The following is a 25,000-nucleotide window of genomic DNA, read 5'->3' on the forward strand; positions in this document are numbered from 1 at the left end:
TTCCTATCCATCCATCCATCCATCCATCTATCTGTCTATCTTAGTCGTATCAGGGTTTTGTTTCTAAATGAATCTGTCATTATAAAGCTATTCTTGGACACGTTCACTTTCGCCCTCAATCTCAAACTTTTATGTGAATGTTTTAAATGCAGTTAAAATATGAACCGCTTCACTGTCACTCCACACACGAGCACATAGACCTCGATCGCCCTGAGGAACAGCGATCATATGACAGTAACGTCTGAATGACACACTAAACGCAGGAGTGGCTTTAACCCTGTCCCATGATTCCACGCTGCTTCATCTAGATCATGATAATGATGTTCTTCTGTCTGAGTCTGGTGATGAAGGCGCTTCTGAACCACAGCGGGACCCGCCACCGAATTGATTTGTTGTCAAACCAACAACAACACAAGCAGGAGGAATGAATGGGCCACATGTGCAGCATATTAAGACAATGTGCAACAGCAAATAAGCCTGACGATTGTAACGGAAGCTCAACAAATGCATTAGCTGTGTCCCAACATTAGGCATCATACAGAGTGATCACTCCTCCAAACGGTGAAGGTCACATGATGTACCTTTATAATGTATATGATGGTCAAATGATAACAAGATCCAAGAGTACAAATACAATATATCATTTGAACTTGGAAGTAAACATTTTGAGGATTTTGACAAATTAAAAACTAAAGGAAAATTATGATGTAAAATGTAGAAATATTTGAGATGCTGTGCACTATTTAAAGGAGTGTCACTGACTGATCATGTGACTCTTTGTTTAGTTGTATAGTTTGATGTTCTTCAGATGGTTGCTAGGGTGTTTTTTGTGGTTACTAGGTGGTTGCTATGTTGTTCTGGCTGGTTGCTAGGGCGTTACTAGAGTATAAGTAGGTGCTGGGACATTCTGGGTGGTTGCTTGGGTATTCTGGTTTGTTGCTAGGGCATTGCTGGAGTGTTCGACATGGTGCTGGGATATTCAGTGTGGTTGCTTGGGTGTTTTGGTGGTTACTAGGCAGTTGCTATGTTTTTCTGGCTGGTTGCTAGGGTTTTGCTAGATTGTTCTAAGTAGGTAGGTGCTGGTACATTCTGGGTGGTTGCTTGGGTGTTCTGGTTTGTTGCCAGGTGGTTGCTATGTTGTTCTGGCTGGTTGCTAGGGCGTTGCTAGGGAGTTCAAAGTGGTTGCTTGGGTGGTCTGGTTTGCTGCAATAGTTTCTGTCTGGTTGCTAGGGCATTGATAGAGTGTTCTAAGTGGTTGCTAGGTTGGTGCTGGGATATTGTGGGTGGTTTCTTGGTTGTTGCTGTGTTGTTCTGGCTGGTTGCTAGGGCATTGCTAGATTGTTCTAAGTGGTAGGTGCTGGGATATTCTGAGTGGTTGCTTGGGTGTTCAGTTTTTTTTTTTTTCAGGTGGTTGCTAGTGTGTTTTGGGGGGTTACTAGGTGGTTCTTATGCTGTTCTGGCTGGTTGCTAGGGAGTTGCTAGAGTGTTTTATGTAAGTAGGTGCTGTGATATTCTAGATGGTTTCATTGGTTTTCTGTTTATTTGCTAGGTTCTGGCTGGTTGCTAGGGCGTTGCTAGACTGTTCTTTGTGGTTGCTAGGTAGGTGCTGGGATATTCTGGGTGGTTGCTTGGGTGCTTCGTTTTTTTGCTAGGTGGTTGCTAGGGTGTTGTGGTGGTTACTAGGTGGTTGCTATGATGTTCTGGCTGGTTTCTAGGGCGTTGCTAGAGTGGTCTAAGTAGGTAGGTGCTGGGATATTCTGGGTGGTTGCTCAGGTGGTCCTTCAGTGTCTGGAAATTTGCACAGGGAAGACAATATAATGAGCAAGTCCGAGTGTGTATAAAATGTGCCTATCCTCAACCAGCCACATGATTTGAAGATGAATTACACACTGATGTTTAATACTTACAGTTAGAAGTTTATTCCAATGACTATAAGCAGTAGTAAAAGTGATGACTGATTGATGCACATCCTCTTTTTTGTGTAACACAAAACATTCATTATTGCTTTTGAGCAGTTAAATCACAGAAGGGGTAAAAATTAAACTCTTAAAGCATTTTATTAATCGTCGTCATCACGCCCAGCTGTAATAATAACACTGTATTGAAATGAAACGCTAATGAGTGTGTGCCAGGCCTGTCAGCCCAGCGTTTGCCCTCAGACCCCTCAGACTCGGCTCGTGGGCGGCTCGGATCGGACCGATGCCTCATAACACACACTGTGATTTATCATCGCATCAGAGCGGCAGAATCAATCAGCACCAACCGCACAAACCTACAGCTGTTGTGTTAAAAAATGACCTCCACGTACAGAAGCACAACTAAAGATTGATATTCTAATGGCATGTGTGTGTGTGGGCCGCAACAATGTGGGTATTTTACACACACACACACACACACACACACACACACACACACACACACACACACAGTCATTTGGCAGTGGTGAGGAATGGGCTCTTCACAACACGGCGTAATTGAAAAGTGTGGCGTCTGCAGCACCATCTGTGTCTGTGTGTGTGTGTGTGTGTGTGTGTGTGTGTGTGTCTGTGTGTGGGGCAGACGGTGGCCCTCGGGGAGCTGTTAACACCTCATAGACGTAAAGGGCCCCTGGGGGACCGTGGAGCGCTCAGAAGGGCCTAATGAGATCGCTGAGGCTCTGGGAAATAAATGAGCACGATTATCAGTCTCTCTCTGCGTCACACGCTTGCATCTCTGTCTTTGAAAATAACACTGTGAAAACTGTAAATGTATTAGTACAATTAGAGAAACATCACTAGCTCAGTGAAAAGAATGAGCCTTCAATGCTTGACGAACTGACTGCATGTTTGATAAAGGCCTCCTGAAATCAAAATATTTGTTTTTTTTTAGCTTTTAGCATGAATATGTTAGCATTAAGGTTATGAATGAGCTGGTGTGTTCCAAAATATGTATTTAGGAGATACAGTCAAACCCAAAATTATTCAGACATGATATCATTTTTGATATTTTTTCACTAGTGTGTGCAGGACACTATAGTTCATTTCTGTAAGTAAGGAGAGCAAAATAAAGTAAACTGTGACATATTATTCACAAAAATGTGTGTGTGTGTGTGTGTGTGTGTGTGTGTGTGTGTGTGTGTGTGTGTGTGTGTGTGTGTGTGTGTGTGTGTGTGTGTGTGTGTGTGTGTGTTCTCTACGTTTTGTCTTCCATCCACACTGAGAAGGCGTTTTTATTAAAGGGGTGGTTGATTATGATTTGACTTCTCTAGCTTTAGTTAGTGTGTAATGTTGCTGTTTGATCATAAACAACATCTGCAAAGTTACGACGCTCAAAGTTCAAAGCAAAGGGAGATATTTGCTTTTACAGAAATCGCTTTTTAAGAACTACAACAAACGGCTGGTAGAGACTACACCACATTCCTCCCGGGTTAGTGACATCACAAACCCTAAAATTTACATAAACCCCGCCCCCGGAACACAATTTATAGATTATCAAGACAGCATATGCTAATCAATGACTAGAAGATAACTCCACATCTGCTACATAAATTCATCAACTAACCATTCAGAAATGTCCTGTTGCTTCTACATGTTGTCACTTCTTCTAGAGTCTCTCCATCATTGTCTAACTCCGGTTTGAACATAAAAGGCTAAAAGTTTTTGAAATTTTCAGTGTGTGTCTGTGTGAGAGCAAGCTGTTGTAGCTCCGCCCCCTGTGCCGGGAGCAGCAGCTCATTTGCATTTAAAGGGACACACACAAAACGGAGCATTTTTGCTCACCCTCAAAAAGTGACAATTTTAACATGCTATATAAAAATATCTGTGGGGTATTTTGAGCTAAAACTTCACACACACACTCTGGGGACATCAGAGACTTATTTTACATCTTGTGAAAAAGGCATTACACCTCCCCTTTCAGAAATACGAAGCTTTTTGAAAACACTCTCCAAAGTGGATGAATTTGAAAACGGCGTTTTAGTGTAGTGTGGACGATGAATTGGTATTTTAAGGTATTTAAAAACGATGACGTAAGTTTAGTCATGTGACACATATTGTACAAATAGATATTCATGTTTATACCAGTATTGTGCCTGTTATGTGCTATTCTCTTTCACACTGTTGCTAAAATATGTTATTTTACACACTCTTCATATCACAGTCCTGCAAAGATGACAGAAAATTCACTCGTATTTGCTGTCCTGCGGTGAAACATGAGAACAGTTTTAACGTTTTAGACCAAACATACAATGGTGAGTGAGAGCGACCTGGACGATCAGTGGATGAGGAGATATTCTGCTAAATAAAATGATCCTGTCAGAAGAATTGTGTGATAACTTTATCATTTATTTTTCCATCTGTATAATCTCAGTGAGCTTCTGTGAGGGTTTACGCATGCGCAATAAAGGTGAATTTAGCGTTTTCAGGCGTTTTATAAAAGTTTCTCATCCACACTGAAACGTCGGAGAGCGTTTTTAACCAAACGCGCCATTTTCAAATGTACCCGGATTAATGTAGAAGTGGCCTGAGCCAGCAGAGGATATTACTCATTACCAGAGTTAAATGATTGTTTGCTCATGAAAGCCGTTGAGTGCTGTTGTGTTTCCCTGAGGTCCACAGACACCGGTCCTTAGACCCGCTCCATTAGGCCTGAATGATCCGGTGACGTGTGGGACCCTGGGGAAGCGTTACTGCCGGCACTGATTTACTCGCAACATCTGATGCCAGACCAGCTGTGAGAACCGTCCACATGTACAGTAGATTTTCTCGGTCAGCTGACTGGAAGCACTGAGACTAATCCTTTGGACACTTAACACTTGATTTAGCAGCAAGACCCTCCAGCGGGAGTTATTCTCTATATCAGTGTTCCTGAACTCCTGAAACGCCTCCACTGTATCTTGAGTTTCTTCCAGGAATGAACACGTCACAATATTCCTCATTATAATAATTCATACGCAGAATAAAGGGGCGGGGCCTGGTTGAGTTAGTTAGTAGTGTGTTAAACTGGCGGTTATGGTAAGGGGCGGGACATTTCCCAAACACTATCGAAGCGCTCGACCAATCACAACACACCGCTCCAGCCGACCAATCAGAGCACAGTGTGCTTTTCAGAAGGAGGGGCTTCGTAGAGACAGGAAGTAAACATAGTGTTACTGACAGACTGGGAAGAGAGGAGCCGCAACAATGGAGAATATGAGGAGAATAATCAACATTCAAGCAGGAAAACCTGTTCTTGTAGAGCCTGAAAACATAATCAAGGCTGTGTAAAATAAGAGCTATTCAAAGAGCTATTTCTACCTGATTTAACCCATACAAATAATTTAGACATTTCAATGTATTTAGATAGATTCAGTGATGTTGACTGAATACAAGTAGAGTTTGTGGTTCCTATTTTTTCCCCCCAGTGTATAACACACCAAATAGCACATCTTCTGCAAATATTAATCAAATTTGACCGCGTCATATGGTTCCCATCATGGGATCGTTGTATGGAATTCGTTTTAATTAATTAATTTGTGATTTAAATTAAATTTATAGCTCGCAAACATACTTGTAAACATACAAAATTGAGTATTAGTACCTTTTTGGCAATAAAGGGTTCTTTAAAATTGAGTGTACTAATTATTTATCTTCGTTCAAGCATATGTTCCACATTTCTCAGCTCATGTTCAGATAAGCAGAAATTATATTCTGCAATGGGGTTTTTTTATGTCAAAAAACAGGGTTACACTTTATTTAAAGGTGTAATTGTTACCGTGTAATTATATATTTAAGTACTGGTTAATATTAATTAAGAACATGTACTATAGGGTTAGGGTTTGGTTGAGGGTTATTTGCATGTAATCATGCATAATTTACTGTTACTATGCTAAGTACACGTAACAAGGACACTGTAAAATAACAGAAATTATGATATATTAATATTTTAAATTCTTAGCCTGCTCTTAAAGCTGAGATGTAACAGGCCACACACACACACACACACACACTTCAGGAAATTCCCTTTGCATTAGTGCTACACGAATCCACCGGTGTTAATCTGAGTGTGGGAAGGGTAATCTCTCTCCTGGTTAACTCGGGACGGTTCACACAGCGGACATCTGCCTGTGTAATCTGTGCTTTGTCATGTCTCGCTCACACACCTGTCACTGTGGCATCTCAGGTGAGAGAAAGGAGAAAACCCGTCTTAAAACTCACGTTTGTCTGCTTAATCAGTGTGAACAACCGCTTCACTAACAAATCCATTGGTGGAAGCGGCCCTGTAAACTGACCAGAGCTCAGATTAGCTTCACTTCTACATGTCATTGTCTCTCTCTGGGTTGTTCTGACTCCCACATGCCTCGAGTTACTGGATCACAATTAAAGCTAAAGCGAATGACAGGAACCCAGTCAATCTTAATTTAGACGCTTGAGAGTTTCAAGAACAGTGAGGAGAAAGACTTCGGACAGAGTCGTTTCAGTCTGATGTAACCTTGACCAGACTGGAGGAGAATTTCAATTTCGTTTGCATTATTTATACATCAGTTCTGGGATGTTTTGTTTTTACTGAAACAATTCAGAGAACATTCAAAAGCAACATTCTGTAAAGTGTGGAGAATTATCAATCGGAATGTTCCCTTAATGTTTGCATGACCAAGAATTGTTTTATTTTATTTAATAACCTAATTAACTTAAATAGCAAAACGTTCTTAGAACACATTTCATTGTCCACAATGTGAAAAGTCCTTATGGGAAGTTCCTTTCTTAAAAGTTTGGAGTAAAATGGATGTAAAAAACAAAAATAAAAAAAACAAAAAAAGGTTATTGCTACTTTTTTATCTCACAATTCTGACTTTTTCTCAGAATTGCATGATATAAAGTCACAATTCCGAGTTATAAAGTCAGAATTGTGAGAAATAAACTCGCAATTCTTTTTATTTATTTTTATTTCTCAGAATTGCAACTTTAGTATAACATGCAATTGGAAGATATAAAGTCAGAATTGATATAAACTCACAATTCTGAGAATTATTCCCTATTTATTTATTTTTTAATTGGACTTTATAACTCGCAATTGCGAGTTTATATCATAAAATGTTTTATTCTGTGGCAGAAACAAGCTTCCATACTTTTGCCACTTCTCAACACATAAAGTATGCTTTTTTAGCAGTAATGCCACAAAATGATGAGCAAAATATGCACATTAGGTCTCAACTGTCTAAGTAAAAAGGCATCTAAATTGTACAGACAACATTCACAGTTTGCCTACTTCTAACATGTGCAACACCAATGAACAAAAAACTAAGTCCAAGGTCACACACACACACACACACACACACACACACACACTACCTGCTGGGATTCTTTGGAGTCCCTCAGCACGAACCACATCACTATGCATTAGTTGGTTCACACCAAGACCAATTTTTCGATGAAATTTGAATGAACGTTGTTTAATGCGTCTGTTCAGACCAGCATGAGCATTCATGACGTCAATGCGACGAACTGTTTTGGTTTTCTTATCTCTACCATCGCACTTTTTGCGAAGAAAACTGGCCAACCAATAAGAGTCGCTGTTTTGGTCACGTGCCCAGATCCGCTGCTGTTACATAAAACCAGACTTGCGAATTTACGAACTGAGTGTTTTGCTAAGTGACCCTGCTCTCGTCTCTGTACTCTTGGTGTTGATTGATAAACACCATAGTGAACACAAAAATCTGAACGCCATTGAAGAATGTAATACCGTTTAGTAAGAGAAAGTCCCAAATGCTTTGTGTAGTGGGGTATTTCCCATTTTCTTTTAGCGCCACCTACTGTAATACCGTGCATTTGCATTTTCATGAATTCTCCATCTCTGCCGTTTTTTTTTCCAACAGGTTGCTTGCAAAAAATGGACCGAAATGTCGCGCAGAACATTTGTGTTGCTGTTAACAGGCCTATAGGCCTATGCAAAAAAGCATCTTTATAAAATCTAAAATGATTTGAAACACCATACAATTAAAAACAACAACAACATTATATAATGTTAAATGTACACTATGTAACTTTTGGTCCTCTAGCGGTTAAAAACAAAACTGCATGTTTTGAATGAACGGCTCACGGCTCTGTGTGGATGAATATGGTTCTTTCTAATAACTAAATTATAATAACTAAAGAGAGAGATTATCCTTCTGCTTATAAAACATTTACTACTAGGATTAAGAGATATAACCAGTTTAGAAGGAAAGGATCACACACACACACACACACACACACACACACACACACACACACACACACACACACACACACAGCACACACACCCCTGCCACTCCCACACCAGACCTGAGGGAAAGCAGCCAGAGCAACTTTTCTCTATTTACGGATGTGAAAATACACAAGGGCAAGTGATGTTTGTACGCAGTTTCCCGCCAAAACCACCCCGTCAATATTGAAGAAAAAAAAGTTATATTCTGTAGGCTACTTTTAAATATTTCACCAGCCTCCAACACTTATAAAATGCTCTTACTTGCTGCACAGATCATGTCACATTGAATTTACTGCGGTTGGAAAATTGATCAGATGGCAGTTTACAAGTCGCATCAATATTACCAGACATAAGGAATATCTTTTGAATATCTAATTAAAACTCTTGAGTTCGACATGAAGGCAAAACTATCTGGTGTAAATTATAGAAGATGCATTAGGACCTTCTAAGCCCATTTCCACCACATAATAAAACTAAAATTCTATGAAAAATCTTAAGTATGAACTAAAAATCATAATCAGACATAAAAAGTCTAAATGATGACATAAATTTTGACATACTAAGTCTTGACTTTTTATATCTTATTATGATTTTGATGTCATACTTAAGATTTTCCAAAGCATGTTTGTTTATAAAAATCATAATAAGACATAAAAAGTCAAAATGATGACTTTCATCTGAAAGAATGCATCCATGATTTTCCAAAGCGTGTTTGTTTTATTATGTGGTGGAACTGGGCTTAGAAGGTCCTAATGCATCTACATTTCTACACCAGATGTATGTCCATATGATTATGATTTAAGAATCATAATCAGACATAAAAAGTCACAATGATGACATAAAAGTAGCCTATACATTTTGACATGCTAAGTCTTGACGTTTTTTTGTCTGATTATAATTTGTATATAAATCATATATATTAGACATATTCAAAATCAAAATGATGACATAAAAAGTAGACATTTTAACATACTAAGTCTTGACTTTTTATGTCATATAGGCCTAATTATGAGCTACAAGATAAAATTATATCATTCACAATTATGACATTAAAAAGCCAAAATTATGAGATGAGTTGAAGATGATTATGAGATAAGTTGAAGATGATTATGGGATGAGATGAATAAGTCTAAATTTTGACTTTATAAGTAGGCTAATAATATCTACTTTTTTATGTCGTGGTTCTGATTTAGTAGCCTTATTTCAAAATTTCAACTTTTTATAATTTACAAAAGCATGATTTGTTTTCTTATGTGGCGTAAAATGTGCTTCCATAAATTGCCGTTGTTAGGGTAGGGTAGGGGTGTATTATTAGTTACACCGTCATTTTAAATAAAAGACACACAGCCACTCACAAAACAGAAGCTATTTCATCTGTGTAACAGAATCAAACTTTAAAGTCGCAAACAAGCTGAACCCTGGCGTGCAAATGGATTGAATATGTGTGTCCGGTCGGGGCGAACACGGCGCGCTTATCTCCAGATCTCCGTGTCGCAGTGCCGATCCGCATCGAGTTTCTCGGCTAAAGAGGCGTTGAACTCTTGATACGCCTTTGGTCTCAAGCCAGACCAGCAATTCGCAGACTCAGCCAGATCCGGGTCCATTATCTGTGCCCTGATATAAGATCAATGTGATTAATCTCGGAAAAAAAGAAATAAATATCCAAGCTCGTTCTAACCCTCTCGATGCCAAACGAGCCACTGGAGAAACTGGGATCAAATGGCGGCTGCGTCTTTAACAATCGAGCGGCTATAAAGAGCACAGAAATCTGCATCCTTTTAGCAAATTAAGGAATAAAAAAATAAAAAAAAATAAAAACACACAAGCCAACAGTGTTAAAGATCTCTGCCAGGAAGCGATGGCTGTTTGAGGATTTCACTGACAAATTTATTAAATCACTTAACCATCATCAGAGAGAATAAATAAGACATAAAACATTTTTTTTCCACATAACACATACAGGACGTTTCCAACTCGGTGAAAGGAACGAGACACGTCCGAAAACACACAAATGCATAGAGGTACTTCTACTCAATAGAAAGAGACAACAACTACAACTTGTCTATCCCTGTTGTGAAACATACAAAGTCCTAATGTCTCTGTGATCATATTGTCCGAAGGGGGATTGTATAAAAATAAAGACTCCACATTGATAAAATGTTATATATTGTACATAGACATTTGGCAATGACCAAAAACTGGTGATATCACATTTATACACATCGGTAACAACAGCAATGATGGATGATGACTGGTGGAAATTTCAGACGAGCATCTTCTTTCTTGGTCTACAATACTTAACTGACTTGAATTCTTATTTGGAGAGAAGATAATACAAAAGAAAACATGTTGTATAATTAAAAGTTATGGTCTTCTAACAATGATAGCATCCACATCAAGGCATGATATCAGTTCTGTTTAATTCTGTCTCTGTCACTTTAAATTCTCAGGCTGGATTCTGATTGGCTATTGATGTTTTTATGGTTCATCAGCTGAAACACTCTGAAAGATATCTTTCTCTGTGCCGTTATTGTCCCAGACAGCAACATACTGTAGTGTTGGCCCAGATCCGGCCCACATCCGGTACACGTGGATTCCACGGTGTGGGCCGGATCTGGGCCGACACTATGTTGCGGTCAGGGATAGTTCTGGTGTGGATTCTGCTATTCTTTTATATTTAGACCGCTTTTTAGACCTATATCTTTATCATTGTGTGAATGTGCCTTTAGTGTGATAAAAGCTCCTCACAATGTCCTTGTAGAACCAAACAGAAGTCCTCGTCGAGACTCGAGTCTTTATCGCTAACCAATTTCCAAATGTCCGACTCTACAGAATAATAGAGATGGTTCAAGGTTCTGCATCCACTGAGTAATTCTCGTCTCTTTCCAAATGTGCATCAGATGATCCACTTCATCCAACCAGGACGCTGGGGAAGTCCGGATATCGGCATGATATCGTTTAGTTTATTTCGGTCTCTGCCACTTTAAATTCTCAGGCTGGATTCTGATTGGCTGTCAATGTTTTTATGGTTCATCAGCTGGATAAAAAAAACACTGATTCCAACGATTTCGTTTCTCTGTGCCGTTATTGTCCCAGACGGCAACATAGTGTCGGCCCAGATCCGGCTCACATCCGGTACACGTGGATTCCACACGGCCCAGATGTGGGCCGGATCTGGGCCGACACTATGTTGCTGTCTGGGATAGTTCTGGTGTGGATTCTGCTATTCTTTTATATTTAGACCGATTTTTGGACCTATATCGTTATCGTTATGTGAATGGGTAAAAGCTCCTCACACAGTCGTGTCCTTGTAGAACCAAACAGAAGTCCTCGTCGAGACTCGAGTCTCCATCGCTAACCAATTTCCAAATGGCCAACTGGCCAATCAAATGTTCAAGGTTCAGCATCCACATAGAAATTCCCGTCGCTTTCCAAATGTGCATCAGAATTGGGCATGATCCACTTCATCCAACCAGGACGCCGGGCTTGCGGGGAAATCCGGATACCCGCCGCTGCTTCCCGTGGACAAATCCGAGCTCGGTCCGTTTCCCCCGGCCATCATTCGGCTCATGTTCTGGGTTGGGTTCTGAGACACCATGGGCAGGCCGGACTCCGGGAACACCAGGCCCGGGATGAGCGGCGGGTGTCTGGGAAGAGCCTGGAGCGAGCCTGGAGACTGCGGGAGACTGTACGGACTGCTGGCCTGGAGGTCGTGGTACTGGTCCTGCGAGGGGATGATGTTGGTGCCGTGATCCAGTGGGAACGGCGGATGAGATCCGCCTTGACGACTCAGAGCCGGAGAGCTTTCGCTCAGACTGCTGTAAATGCTGTTGGAGTGACCCAGATCCGACATGGGCGGCTCGTCTGTGGGGAGAAACAAACGTGAGCGATGGATTATGCAGTTCACCTGTTTTTCAGCAGAAATAGTTCCAGAACGTTTTAGGGGGTTCCCATCACTTTATGGATTTAGTTTCAATTAATCTTTCATTTTAATTAAAACTGTATTAAACAGCTTGTTTCAATAACCAGTTAAACATGAAAGCATTATCCAGTCATTCAAGACACTTTTTGACATAAAGTGTTCTTTAAAGTCCCCCTGTGGTGTGGTTTTTAATGTAGTTTATGTGTCTATGTGGTGTGTTTAATGTGCTTTAACTCAAAGCATGTGTAAGTTCATAAGTCGACAGCATTGCTGAGTATTTCCTCCTTAAAACTGCAGTGAACCAAAGAAATCGCTGGTGTTTCTGACGTCACAAACTACCTTGTAACCAATCAGATCAACGTGTGATCGTCAACCAGTGGATCTCTGAGCTGAGTGAGTGAGTGGAGGCGGGGCTCATTTGCATATTCATAGAGCCGCGCATACTAAATGAGGCAAGGGTGTCGAGTTACATTCAAGATATTTTACATCATGAAGACATTTTTTTTCAAGGAAAAAACTTTTAAATATGTCAATATGGTGATCAAAGATGAGTTTTAAGGGATAACATTTTTGACTACAGGGAGACTTTAAAATTGAGTCTAGAAGTCTAAGAACCCCATTAAACCTTTTCTTCTAACACCTTTTTTAAATATTTTAGTAATCATCATAAATAAGGTATCATAGCAAAGCTTAAACACTCACATTCACACTTTGTTAAAATTGAACAGTGCGTTCGCATGAAAATGTAAAGCAGCTTAATTTTTGCGTAATCAACTTCAAATTTGGAACACTACTTGGTTTGACATATGGCATAATATTTTTTATTTAGCAATTGTAGAGGCAAATTATTTTGTAAAATATATATTTTGTATAAAATAAAGGTAACATATGAACTAACAATGAGCAATACTTCTACAGCATTCTACAGCATTTATTAATTAAGTCAATGTTAATCTCAACATACTTATGCATGATCAAAATCAAAAGTTGTATCTAACATTATTTAATGTACTTGGAACTAACTTGAACACTTATATTCACTGACATTAATAAAGGCTGTTCATGTTAGTTAATGCACTAACAAATGCTTTCACATCTTGAATAATCTGCTGAGTGTCTTCTATAAAAAGAGACCAATTTAGGTCTGCTTTCCCAAAACATATTGAATTACAACCATATGTTGCAATTGTGGCAATTCTTTTTTGCATATGTTAAAAATAATGATGCGCCAATAAAAATAATTTGCTATTCGTAATGGACCCCAGAATTATGAGCAAAAGTCTCACTGAAAAGCTGGCATGCATGCATGATCTCGACGAAAACGCTCACTTTTCCCATTCATTTTTCAGAAATAGGCTTTTCAGAAAATGATTCAATAAACAGTTGTTGAATAAAAGAAAACGAACTGGCTTGAACATTGCAACACTTGACTGGAATCGTACCTGTGAAGGAGACCTCGGCGTCGCTGTCCATGCCCTCCTCCTGAGTGCTGTCTTTGTCAGATTTGGAGCTGCCCCGCGACCTCTTCATGTTTCTGAAGTACTGACCCCATCTCTGTCTTCCTGCATCTTTCTTCAGTCTTTTCTCCTTTGCTCTTCTGTTTTGAAACCAGACCTGTGCAGAAACATGGGTTAGTTTTCACAGCATCCCAACTGGACCTTACACACATCCAAACACCACCCATTGCAAAAAGCTGACCTGAGCCTTATAATTACTCTTGTTGGTTTTTGACATCAGCTAACACAAAACTAAAACGTATTTTGTTTTGTTTATATATATTTTCTTCTTCTTCCTTTTTTCCCCTTCTTCTTAATATAATTAACATAAACACTGGCACAAGATATGATGACATAATACTGGATACATTTATGCACACTATAATCAAAACAAGCGTTGAAGCGATCATGTGACGCGTGGCGAATTTGTGAATTCTGTGCGCGATTCAGTGTCTAAAAGTAATATATTCTACATTAAATAATAGTTAAGAATAAGTGCATGAAGCACTTAAAAAAATGATGTATAATAGGGAATAATACATGATTGCATGAAATAACAAATAAACGTAATAATGACACGAGTAAGATTTTTTTTCAGTGAATAATTGCGTAAATAAATGAATACGGAATAATGCATGATAGCTGAATAAATGAAATAGTATAATGATGTAGCAGGTGCGCTATTCAACATTTGTCAGTCAATTTAATCATCAGCTAACCTAAAAAAATGTGCTTCGTTTGGTAACATTTATTAACTGGGTTTAATATCACGGAAAGACTAGAAGTGCATGTTTCCGGGTCAGACGCAGAAGCGCACGCGTGTAGTTGTGTGTTTAACGCATGTGAAGTGTGTGAAACTGTAAGTGTGTGTGTGTGTGTGTGTGTGTGTGTGTGTGTGTGTGTGTGTGTGTGTGTGTGTGTGTGTGTGTGTGTGTGTGTGTACCTGCACCACCCGCATGTCGAGGCCGGTCTCCGACGACAGCTGTTCCCGCACGTGTCGCGCGGGCTTCGGGGAGTTGTTGTACGCGTTCTTCAGCGTCTCCAGCTGCTTCGCGGTGATCGTGGTGCGGGGTCGCTTAGCAGTCGAGTCCGCCTCTGGGAGAGACACACAATCATGGAGTGAGTCAAAGGAATATATCTCTTATTCTGCAAGCATTGTATTTTATGACGGCATTAATATTGAGGCGTATTGAGGTGTAACGCGCTTCTTAAATTATGACGATGCTACTGTATTCTATCCGGTTTTGTGAGGCAACAAGGGTAAATGTATTTTATATAATATATAGGCTAAGTTTAAAAATACAAAATAATCCTTATTATTACACGAACAAATGTCAAGTCCAAATAGATTGGCCTACTTAAATAATTGCACAGCATCACCACTTTTTACATTCTATTCTATTCTATTCTATTTTATTCTATTCTGTTTTGAGAGGTAACAAGGGTAAAATGTATTTCATATAATATATCAAATACAAAATCATCATTATTATAGGTTGCACGAACAAAAGTCAAGTCTAAATAAATAACTGCACTTTATTGCACCAAATAAAATAATTGCACATCTATTGTATTCTATTCTAATCGGGACGTTGGTGAAGTGAAGGCATTGGACATTTAGAATGCAGCATTTTAATGTAAGTTTATCTACTCTGTGAATGCCACTCTTTCTCTTCTCTCTCTCACAATCAACTAATGGAAGAAATATGATTTAAAATATTATAGATTTTAATTTAAAGAAACAAATGCATTTCTTATTAGACTCTAGAATGTATGTTTCTTATTTCGAGATACATACCCATTCTATTCTATTCTATTCTATTCTATTCTATTCTATTCTAGTCTAGTCTATTCAAGTCTATTCCATTTAACACTCTTAAAATGTTGTTTATTGGCTCCTTGATTCCATTAAGAACATTTTTCATCGCACAAAAGTTTTTCATACAGAGGAAAAAAATTCAGATTGTTAAAATGTAATTCGAATTATAATGTATTTTTATTTTTAAGAACTGTGTATTGAAAAGTTGGTTGAGGAACGCAGAATGCTTCTTCTGTGTCAATACTTAAACCCCTGTATTGAACGTTCAGGATGTAAGTTCATCTTCTCAATGGAGACACTAACTCTTTTCCAGACTCTTTTTCCAAATAAATCCCTGCGTCGTCCGATTTGTCTAGAATTAAAGCGCTGAATCTGTCTGAAAACTGCGCCGAATGCAGATCGTGTCCGTCTGGCTCATGCAGCGCGCGCGCGCGCGCGCGTGTGTGTGTGTGTGTGTGTGTGTGTGTGTGTGTGTGTGTGTGTGTGTGTGTGTGTGTGTGTTCGGCTCTCACTATAACGCTTCTGTTGGCACTTATCGATCCGGAGGCCGGCGGGTTCGCAATTACCCGAGCCGGGTCAGATGTTTATGGACGAGCGCACGACCAGCAAGATTAAGTTCAGAGTTAAAAGCAGCCAGTCAATGCGAGGCCATTGAATGCAAGAAGTAAAACAATTAAGACTTAGAGAACTGTGCTTGCTCAAACAAAACTTCTCTGCTGAATCAACACGATCTCGTATCTACAGCACGAATCGTCTCTATCGTGCAATTTATACGCAAAAAAAAAAAAAAAGAAGCACTTTATATGCACTTTATACGCACGTCCACACCACTAATCCTACCCAAGGGGTTTACAGTGTGTATCATATGCACGTAAAAAAAAAAAAAAAAAGTGCGTATAAATTGCACGATAAATACACGTCGTGCTATAGATACGCACTATTTTGCGCGTGATGTGCATGACGTACCTCTCTGTTTGGCGGTCTCGTAGTCGGCTTTGCACACCAGTCGACTGTCCTCCATCAGGTAATACTCATCACCTGTGGCCAGCTGCCTCTTACACACCACACACGCGAAGCAGTGCAGGTGATACACGAAGTCCTGCGCCCTGCGGACCACCTGCGTCGGGGGGATGCCCTGCTGGCACGCCGAACACTTGGTGCCGAACCTCCTGCACACACACACACACACACACACACACACACACTCAGATCAGACGCCATCGGAACATGATGATGAAGAACTCACTGTAAGAATTCTAATATATAAGTTTAAAAATACAAAAGCATCATTATTATAGGTTACATGAACTAAAGTCATATCCAAATAGATCCTAAAATAATTGAACAGCATCACCACCTTTTCTATTCTATTCTATTCTATTCTATTCTATTCTATTCTATTCTATTCTGTATCTATTCTATTCTACATTTTAAAAATGTTCTTTATTGGCATCTTTGTTCCTGTTTAGAACATTTTACCATTGCACAAAAGGCTTTTGGGAAAAAAATATTCAGATTATTAAAATGTAATAATTCGTTCCATAAAAAAATGGCTATTTTAAGAACTGTGTTTTGAACTGTGCACGGAAACCCGCGATTCCCCCCAAATAGAACCTTTTTTTTTCTATTCTATTCTATTCTATTTTATTATGTTGTGTTTTGAGATATATCAAGCGTAAAATGTATTTAATATAATACATAAAATACAAAAGCATAATTATTATAGCTTGGACGAACAAAAGTCAAGTCCAAAAAGTGAACTGCACTTTATTGCACCAAATAAAAGAATTGCACATCACCACTTTTTACATTCTATTGTAGTGCGCAGGCACTGATGATGAAGATGAAGATGAAGGACTCACTTGAAGAAGTCTTCTTTACAGTACACACTGTCTCCTCGACTGAAGCACTTCTCGGCCAGCTGAGACTGACAGTCGCTGCACTTCAGACACTTGCTGTGCCAGTGTCGATCTAGAACCTTCAGGATGAAGCGATCCACGATGTGCTGGTTACAGCCCGCGCAAACTGGAACATCTGGAGAACAACACAGCGCTTCGTGTCAGATACTGGGAGAAAACCCCGAAAAACATTAGTATTTTTAGTGCTACTGTAATTAAATAACGGGGTTTGTGGATTTAAAAAAAAGAAGCAATTAGAAGATCAATTCGCGCGCTATATATATATATATATATATATATATTGTCTATAAATGTCTATTCTATGCTATTTAATTATATTATATTCTACTCTATTCTATAAAAAGGTTCTTTATGGGCATTTTTCCATTGCACAAAAGGCTTTTATAGTGGGAAAAAATGTATTAATTAGATTATTAATGTAATAATTCGTGCCATTAAAAAAATTAAAATTATTTTAAGAACTTTGTTTTGAAAAGTGTTTCTCGGAAACCCCCGAAAACCCCAAATTGAACCTTTATTTTTAAATGTCTATTCTATTCTATTTAATTTTATTCTATTCTGTATGCTATTTAATTCTATTCTATTCTATTCTATTCTATATTCTATTCTTTTATATTCTACTCTACTATAAAAGGTTTTTTATTGGCATCTTTGTTTCACATTTTTCCATTGCACAAAAGTCTTTAATTGTGGGAAAAAAATATCTGCAGATTATTAAAATGTAATAATTCGTGCCATACATATTAAAATAAATATTATTTTAAGAACTGTGCTTTGAAATGGTTCTTCGCGAAAACCCACAAATGGAACCTTTATTTTTAAAATGTTCATTGTATTGTATTCTATTCGATTCTATTCTGTAAATACTGAAACCCCTGTACTGAACGTCTAGGATGAACATGTCCAGTGGTGTTCAGTGTAAGTTCATCTTCTCGCAATGGAGACACTAACTCCTTTCCAGACTCTATTTCCAAATAAATCCCTACCCGAATTGTCTAGAATTAAAGCGCTGAATCTGTCTGAATACAGATTGTGTCCTTCTGGACAACATATTGCCCTGACCGACTAATAAGACACAGAAGTCCTGCACTGTTGCTTTGATAAAGATGTGCATTTCATTTGTATGTTAGTGTGCTTTTATTTACTCATATAACACCCGTTAATCTCACTCATCATTTGTGTCTTATTGTTCATTAAAGTGAACCATATCGAGCAGTGAAACAACAAACCCGATCATATTCACAGCACGATATGATTGCGCCTTCTGTTTTCTATATGCATGAAACAAGCCCTGCTTACTGAACAATTACAATTATTACTACTATATCTAATATAAAAAAAATTAAAGAACGATAAGATGACAAGAAACTGCTGGAATTTAATGATACGAAATAAAAAATAATTCCAGCGTTATAGATTATTTTTTATAATTGGGCCGATTATTATTATTATTACTAAATAAAATAAAGTGTTAAATGTAAAATAATAGTTTATTATAAAATTAGGCCATTAGGCCTATTGTATTATTATTACTATCATTATCCTCATTATTGTTATTATTATTTTAAATGAATAGTAATACGATATCTACTGTATTAATTGTATTATTATTATACCGTATTACAGCATGTCTCAGTCTCGTGATAAATCAACTCGATGTTTATTACAGTAATCATTCTAAAACTGAGAACAATAAGTGTTTATGATGTCAATCTAAACTTGTGTTAAAAAAGCAGCAACCTTTGCGTTGCACATGTGCGTAAAGCAGCTCAAATAAAAACAACTTGAGTAAATATAACACAAATACAACTCATTATTATTATTATTATAATTAATTAATTAATTATCGTTGCTGTTGTTGTCTTCAAAACAGCAATTTTCATGAGCTTATATTGATAAGTATGATGGTAAATTTCGCAAAAAAAAAAAAAATACAATTCTATATACATTTCATAAACATCTTGTATTTCATATTTCATCCCTGTCAAATTGAGCTGAACATTTCACGAAATCACCATCCATTATATACAGTATACACTCAACTCGAGATATCATGTAGTTGTTTGCTAAAATAAACAAGGCCACGTCGCGTTTATCCTCTGACATCACCAGACACGTCATCAACAGGTGCACGAGGATCAATGATTCAATCAAGCAACATCTCTGATTAGTGTATAATAGAGGACAGAAATCTCCTCTTCTTCTCTGTGTTTCTGTCCTCCTGCAGCTCCTTCACTCTGTCATTATTACTCATCATCGTTTCCTTAAACACACCAGGGACTGTTCGATAACTCAGAACAAACCAAACACTGATTTTGCACCTTAATATCTCTGATGCGCGTGAGATTTGCTGAGGCAGACATATGTTGTTTTGAGCCGCTGTTTCAGATTTAATCCAGCGACACACACTCATTTAATCCGAGTATTAGAGCCGCGCGAGAAGCGTTGCAGGAGAGATGTGAAATCACGCAGGAAAGATTGCGGTTAAATCAGATATCGGCTGTAATTACCTAAATCTATTAAAGTTAAAAGCACACACAGGGAGAATCAAAGCTGTAATGTTAACACTTTCAGAAAACGCAAATCAATCTTCCAAACAGCAAAGCAGGAGTTTGTACCTTTCCGCAACTCCTCTGTGTGCGTGAGTAAAGCCAAGAGCATCTCCGGCGAATCCCGAGCCTTGTTCTGATCCATTCTCATTATTCCGATGAGCGTGCGATAATAATCTGAGATTAAGAACTGGAAGAAGAAGAGGAATAAACGCGCGTGCCAGAGACAGATGCGGCGCGCGCTGGGTTTCTGCGCCTTGTGGCTTTTGACGCGCGACAGAAACGCCGCCCCGTTCCTCTGATGACTGATACAAACAGAAGAGCATCACCTGGACAAATCCACAATCCAGAGGCAACACCAGCTTTCTTTGCTAAACAGCGTGCACAACATATTTCATGATGCATATAATCCTTCTTTTGCGCGCGCAAGACGGAGAAAACCCGCACGTTTTTATTCCCAAAACGAATAATGCATTCAACTATACACATGTTGAGCAGCGATTAGAGTGTTTCCTCGCACTAAAGCATGTGTGTGTCCATCTGACAAATCTCCATCTTCATGTTCAAAATACTCACTGTAAACCAAACCAAACCGCTGCAATTAATGAAGAAGCGCGCGACACATGAAACCGCACAGTTTTTTTCCCAAACCAAACTATATGCCATAAATGTGTCGTATGATGCATTCAACTATTCACATGATGAGCAGCGATTAGAGTATTTCTACTCACAAAAACATTTGTGTGTGCATCTGATCTGACAAATCTCCATCTTCATAGACCCGAACTGTTCAAAATACCAAACAAACCCGCTGGAGTTTATGAAGAAGCGCGCGACACATTTCAAATGCATCCAATGAGAAAATGCATTCATAGATTCTGTACCTCCATTCAGTGGCGTATCCAGGACATTTTTACTGGGGTGGCCAAGATGGGACACAAAACTAGAGTGGGGTGGCCATATATACTATAAAGTAATGTTATGTAAACCTTTAAACTCTTATATGTAAGGTGGGAGGAGTTGGATCTAGATTAGAGGAAATAGAGGATTTTAATAATAGTAACAAAGTGCAAACTTTATTTTTAAATAATGGTACTATTTCATAAAATGTAAGATATAGTCACAGGCCTATTTAGGAAATGTGTTTACTATAGTCTGTTATTAATTGCCATAGTGGGGGATATTATTTACTCAATTAACTTGGCCATTAACTTGTCCGAAAATGCATTTGTGTTTATCTGCAAAAAGGTTTACATACACTAGATTGCAGCCTAGGCTACTGTTAATGTAAATATAATGTTAGTGGTTTGTTTTTAAAGTCTACATTAGAGACCTGCGCGGGACGGATTTCTCACTTAATAATTCCTAAAAAGCTGACATCTCAGTTCATCGCCATCTCACAAATCTCTGTTATTATCAATGAAACTGGCAGCATAATTAATCTTTCATATTATCTACACTTTGTTTGATATAATAGATGATTTGCCAGTATGCAGAATTCAGCACTGAACAAAAAGTCCATTTTGAGCGGTGAGGGGATTCTATCTTAAATGCATCTGATTGGCCATTGCGTTCAAGAAATCAACACATATGTCTGTGATTGGTTACATTGTTCAACACTGCAAACATGTTATAAATAGAGACTCTGGCCTGTAAATAGTTTCTATTTTGTTTTAGTTGTTCTTGTTGCTTTTGTGCAACAGATGAATGACAATTTATTTGTTTTTATTTGTTCAATTTATAGATCATTCTATTTTGCGGGAGTCCCGACTCCCGCGAATCGACACACGAGTGCATTACCGCCCGCGCCCGCACTCGGCCATCAGATCTATATTCCCGTGCCGCACTCTGTTGCGTTGGGTCCCGACCATACCTCTCAATCGACTGATTCCAGCGTTTTTATCGTTGTTGTATTGTTGCAACTGTGTGACGTCCTCTTGTTTCACGGACCAGCAGCAGCAGATGCACCGTGCAGCGCGCGTGCTCTTATCTCATGGGTCATCTGACCTGCATGGCCAAACGTCCGCTGAGCAGAAATCAGCTCTCACAGTCTCAGTACGACCGTTACTGTGTTAGTTAAAAATGTGAAACTGGCCCTAAATCAGTTGATCAGCTGTCATCACTGATTGACAACATTTCTCGTTTCTTGTGTTGACGAACTTGACCTACCTATCAGATCTGGGGTGGCCGCAGGGGTGGCCAATGAGCTTTCAGGGGTGGCACCGGCCACCCCAGGCCACCCCCTAGAATCGCCACTGCCTCCATTCACTTCTAATGAAATGCATATCAGCAGTCTCTGAATTACTTTCGACAGACATTGTCTTCAAATAACACACATTACACGATGAAATTGAGGTTATTTAAATCAAGCCATTTTCTTGCATTATTTTTCTACTAAAAGCGGACAATATATTTTGACACCGACTTGTTTAGTTTATTAAATACACTTAATAAATGCAAAATGCAAATTCAAAACGAATGAATTATTAGAGTGACCAGATTCACTACAAATGAATCCGGCCTGTAATTTGTCGCAATGCTTTTGCTTCTCAGAGCGATAAATGCTTAGTTTAGAGGAACTTTTAAATCCAGATCGTTCATTTTTCCTAACATTGATTCGAATCGGACAACTGTTTGCTTTAGGAGAGAAAAGACAGTTGTGTGAAATGCTGATCGAGCTGATCAACACACAGATGAATTTTATCGACACTGATCTGCTGTGCCTTGGGAAATCAGCTTTAGTGCCACATGATAAACTCAAAATCAATGGCACATTTGCCTGGATTTCCTGACGTTATGAAGCACGTGTCGGGGAAAGTGCCGCAATGTTCCTGCTTTACTTTCAGCTTCATCATTTTTATGTCATATTGACCTGTTCACCTTTGATGTAGCAAAATCTGGAATGTATTTTTATTTTTAAAAAGATTATTTTTTTGTTTGTTGCTGTAATCGTTTTTGCGAGTAACACAATTAACAACTTGTAATTACTTGTAGTATTTAAGCCATATGTTGTTAGTAATTAATAATTATTCACATTTAAAACACGACGATTGTCAAATATCAAAGAAAACCTCGCGCTGTCTCGAAGCCCGTTTGAATGAACAGAATGCGTTCAGAAAACACACACATGTATAGTGTTTGATGCAGTTCTGCAGAGCAGGTGTGTGTGGATCAGGTGATGCACCTGTTGAACGGAACCCGATACCTGTTGGGCTTTTAAAGTGCGCGTGGACGAGCTTCGGTCCACTCGTGGGTCTCTCATGGCAACGGTGACGGCACGCGCTTCACATCTGTTCCGCGCGCTAACAATGTTGCTCATTACATATTCATACGGCATCCGACAGACGGATGTTAAGAGAGAAAAAACACAACTTAGGAAAGTTAAGCATCATAATCAATTATAAAGTATTTGGTGTGTAACTATTAGCTCTTCAGATCATGGTTTCGGGCTTGTTAAAGGCATTTAAAGAAATGTCAGTAATAAATAAGAGAGAGGAAAGAAAGGTTCGTCATTGGCATCAGTGGTTCCGTTAAGAATCCAACGCACAGAAGGTTCTTTATAGTGAAAAACGGTTCTATGGAATTTTAAAATGTACTTTTTTTTCTTTTCTTTTTTTTTCACTAAGAAAACATTGTTAACGGAAACCAATTGTAATTATTAGCTCTTCAGATCATGGTTTCAGGCTTGTTAAAAGCACAAAGACATTTTAAAGAAATGTCAGTAATAAATAAGAAAAAAAGAAAGAAAATGTTCGTTATTGGCATCTGTGGTTCTTTATAGTGGAAACACGTTCTTTAGATTTTTTAAATGTTCTTTATGAAAAAATGCTCTAAGAAAACATTGTTTTGCTCTTCAAGCATCGCTGCGTAAAAGCCCTTCTGGAACCTTTATTTTTAAGAGCGCATATAATGACATCAGGCTGTAATTGTTACGTTAGTTATTCAAATTGAGTTATTAATATATTAGTTTAGTAGTGTTTTTGAAAATATGAAAATGTTTAAACACTGTCCACTCAAACAGGCCATCGATGCCGCGTAATGAAACCTGTTCCACAAGCGCTGTGATATTTAGCCGGTGTTCTGGCTGATTGTTGCTCTTGTGTTTGATTGACAGTCACAGATCAGTGTATTATTTTATAAACACATTCCCTGTTAAATCGCGCAAAGGAAATAAAGCATAGCTCTCTTACCTTGACTCGAGCTGTATCTGCTGTAATTTCCAGCATTTTGACAACTTGATCCCGGATGTTCTAACAACATTCTGACACAGATTAAAATACGCGAACTGGATGATAATTATGGTTAAGAAAAAAAAAAAAAAAAGAAAAGAAAAAAAAAACGAATATGAGTGGCAGAAAAAAGAAAAAAGAAGAGCGGTCAAAATGCCCAGCAAAATAATTCATAAAAAAACGCCACGGGCTCCTCGGTGTTTCGCTTCGCTCTACAACTTCTCAAATGTCTCGATTGAATCGTCGTGTTGTTCTGGAGTCTGGAGGAGGAGGAGGAGGAATCCTGGTTTAACATCACAAAAGAGCCGGAGCTCTGCGTGTGTGTGTGTGTGTGTGTGTGTGTGTGTCTCTGTCCGCGGTGCTGAAGGAGTTCCTGGAGGCGTGAACACAACACACACCGAGCAGCAGCAACCACACACGCGCGCGCGCACACACACACACACACACACACACACACACCGCCTCCCTTCGCGCGCGTCCCGAACGGCGCGTGTCCATCTGACAAATTAACAACTTCTATCTATCTATCTATCTATCTATCTATCTATCTATCTATCTATCTATCTATCTATCTATCTATCTATCTATCTATCTATCTATCTATCTATCTATCTATCCTAAAATTAAAGGGTTAATTCACCCCAAAAATGAAAATTCTCCCATATTTTACTCACAATCAGAGTTATATTAAAACATATCCTGGCTCTTCTTAGCTTTATAATGGAGTGAATGGTAGGCCTACCTGAGATTTTGAAGCCCGAAAAAATGCATCCATCATAACAGTAGCCTAATCCATGCGACTCCGGGGGTTAATAAAGGCCTTCTGAAGCAAAGCTATGCGTTTTTGTAATAAAAATGTCCATA

At 38.7% G+C, this 25,000-nt stretch overlaps 1 protein-coding gene and 1 long non-coding RNA gene across 2 annotated transcripts in view; one reads left to right on the forward strand and one right to left on the reverse strand.

Moving 5' to 3' along the window:
- The window catches only part of LOC309499339, a 115,023-nt gene that overhangs the window by 5,136 nt on the left and 84,887 nt on the right, over positions 1 to 25,000 (forward strand). The gene's annotated exons all lie outside the window — the stretch shown is intronic.
- lhx3 (LIM homeobox 3) lies at positions 11,645 to 20,019 on the reverse strand (the record flags this gene model as incomplete). Its single annotated transcript, XM_082170546.1, has 6 exons — positions 11,645 to 12,066; positions 13,567 to 13,738; positions 14,564 to 14,715; positions 16,406 to 16,608; positions 17,302 to 17,473; positions 19,977 to 20,019. 6 exons carry the CDS (start codon positions 20,017 to 20,019, stop codon positions 11,645 to 11,647), a joined length of 1,164 nt encoding a protein of 387 aa, XP_082026672.1.

The sequence above is a fragment of the Leuciscus leuciscus genome (assembly GCF_965113295.1).
Source record: "Leuciscus leuciscus genome assembly, chromosome: 5".
In the NCBI taxonomy this organism is placed as follows: domain Eukaryota; kingdom Metazoa; phylum Chordata; class Actinopteri; order Cypriniformes; family Leuciscidae; genus Leuciscus; species Leuciscus leuciscus.